This window comes from Dreissena polymorpha, chromosome 9, assembly GCF_020536995.1.
Source record: "Dreissena polymorpha isolate Duluth1 chromosome 9, UMN_Dpol_1.0, whole genome shotgun sequence".
Classification (NCBI taxonomy): domain Eukaryota; kingdom Metazoa; phylum Mollusca; class Bivalvia; order Myida; family Dreissenidae; genus Dreissena; species Dreissena polymorpha.
In genome coordinates this window covers 68786115-68787335 of record NC_068363.1, presented here as the reverse complement: position 1 = coordinate 68787335, position 1221 = coordinate 68786115, and the positions used below count along the sequence as shown (strand labels likewise).

General features: G+C 35.7%; 1 protein-coding gene across 1 annotated transcript in view; it reads left to right on the top strand.

Moving 5' to 3' along the window:
- Positions 1 to 605: 605 nt before the first annotated feature.
- The window catches only part of LOC127846615 (creatine transporter-like), a 27460-nt gene continuing 26844 nt past the window's right edge, over positions 606 to 1221 (top strand). Inside the window, exon 1 of the mRNA XM_052378042.1 lies at positions 606 to 953. Coding sequence (XP_052234002.1) covers positions 704 to 953 — 250 coding nt within the window. The 5' untranslated portion in view covers positions 606 to 703. The remainder of the gene's footprint in view (positions 954 to 1221) is intronic.

Sequence of the window (1221 nt, the reverse complement as noted above, 5' to 3'; positions counted from 1 at the left end):
ATTGTAATATTGTCGAAGGTTTAAACAAAGGGCGGACATTGTAATTCTTCATAGAGAAGCTACTTACATTGTATGTTTGCGCAAATACATCTGATTCGGAGTGTGTGTATGAAAATGAAATAATGCTATGTGTGGGACACATTTTTTAAATGCTATGTGTGGTATACAAACTCAACTAGACAATCAAAAGATTGACATTAACGTCAATAATATTTTAAGTCTGTCTAAATAGCAGAAGTTGGTCAATAAAACATTGTTGGTGCTGTTTTGCGCGCCTTTAATAGGATAATCACGAACTTTCATTGTACTCAATATTATTATGATTGTCGATAATTTATATTCACATTGTGTTTACTTGTAGAATGTTTAACGAAACGAGTAGCGTGAAATTCAACATCGTAACATTTCGTCACACTTGATCGCTACTACAATATGATCGTTTTATTATTTATGACAACAATTTATTTTAACAAAGGTACTGGTTATACTTATAACGCTGCGTCTAGCTTTTAAACAAGACGCATTTGTGTATACAGCGTTGCAAGTATAGCTAGCACTCAACGTTTAGCTTAAAGCTCGAATTCATACTGGTTTAAATGTAATTGAAATAATACAACAACAATAAATTGAAAGACATAAATGAAGAAATAAAATAAACTTAAAATACATAAATAACAAAATTACTTAGTTAAATTGTCTAAACATGAGTGTTGCTAACAAGGGACTTTCGTACGTGTGCGACTCACAGCCGTTCGTGGAGGCAGAGAATATATCACGTTGTCAAACAGACGAATGTACGGACGAAAGTACTTCCACTGAGCACCAGGTCGGTCTCAGGTCCCGGAAGCCCCAGTTTTCTGGGCCATGCAGCTTCTTCGTTTCGCTCGTCGGCTACTCCATGGGGACCTCGGATTTTTGGAGATTTCCATATCTGGTGTTCCGAAACGGCGGAGGTATGTCCGTTTATTTCAAAATGTTTTTATGCAACATAATGACACATGCACACAACATAATGACTGACAAATGCACACAACATAATGACAAATGCACACAACGAAATAATGAATGCACTTAATGAAATGTCGTTAATACAGAACGAGTTAGTAAATGCACACAACATAATGACAAATGCACAGAACGAAATGATGTATGCACTTAACAAAATGTCGTTAGAACAAAACGGGATGGTAAATGCACACAACATAATGACGAATGCACAGA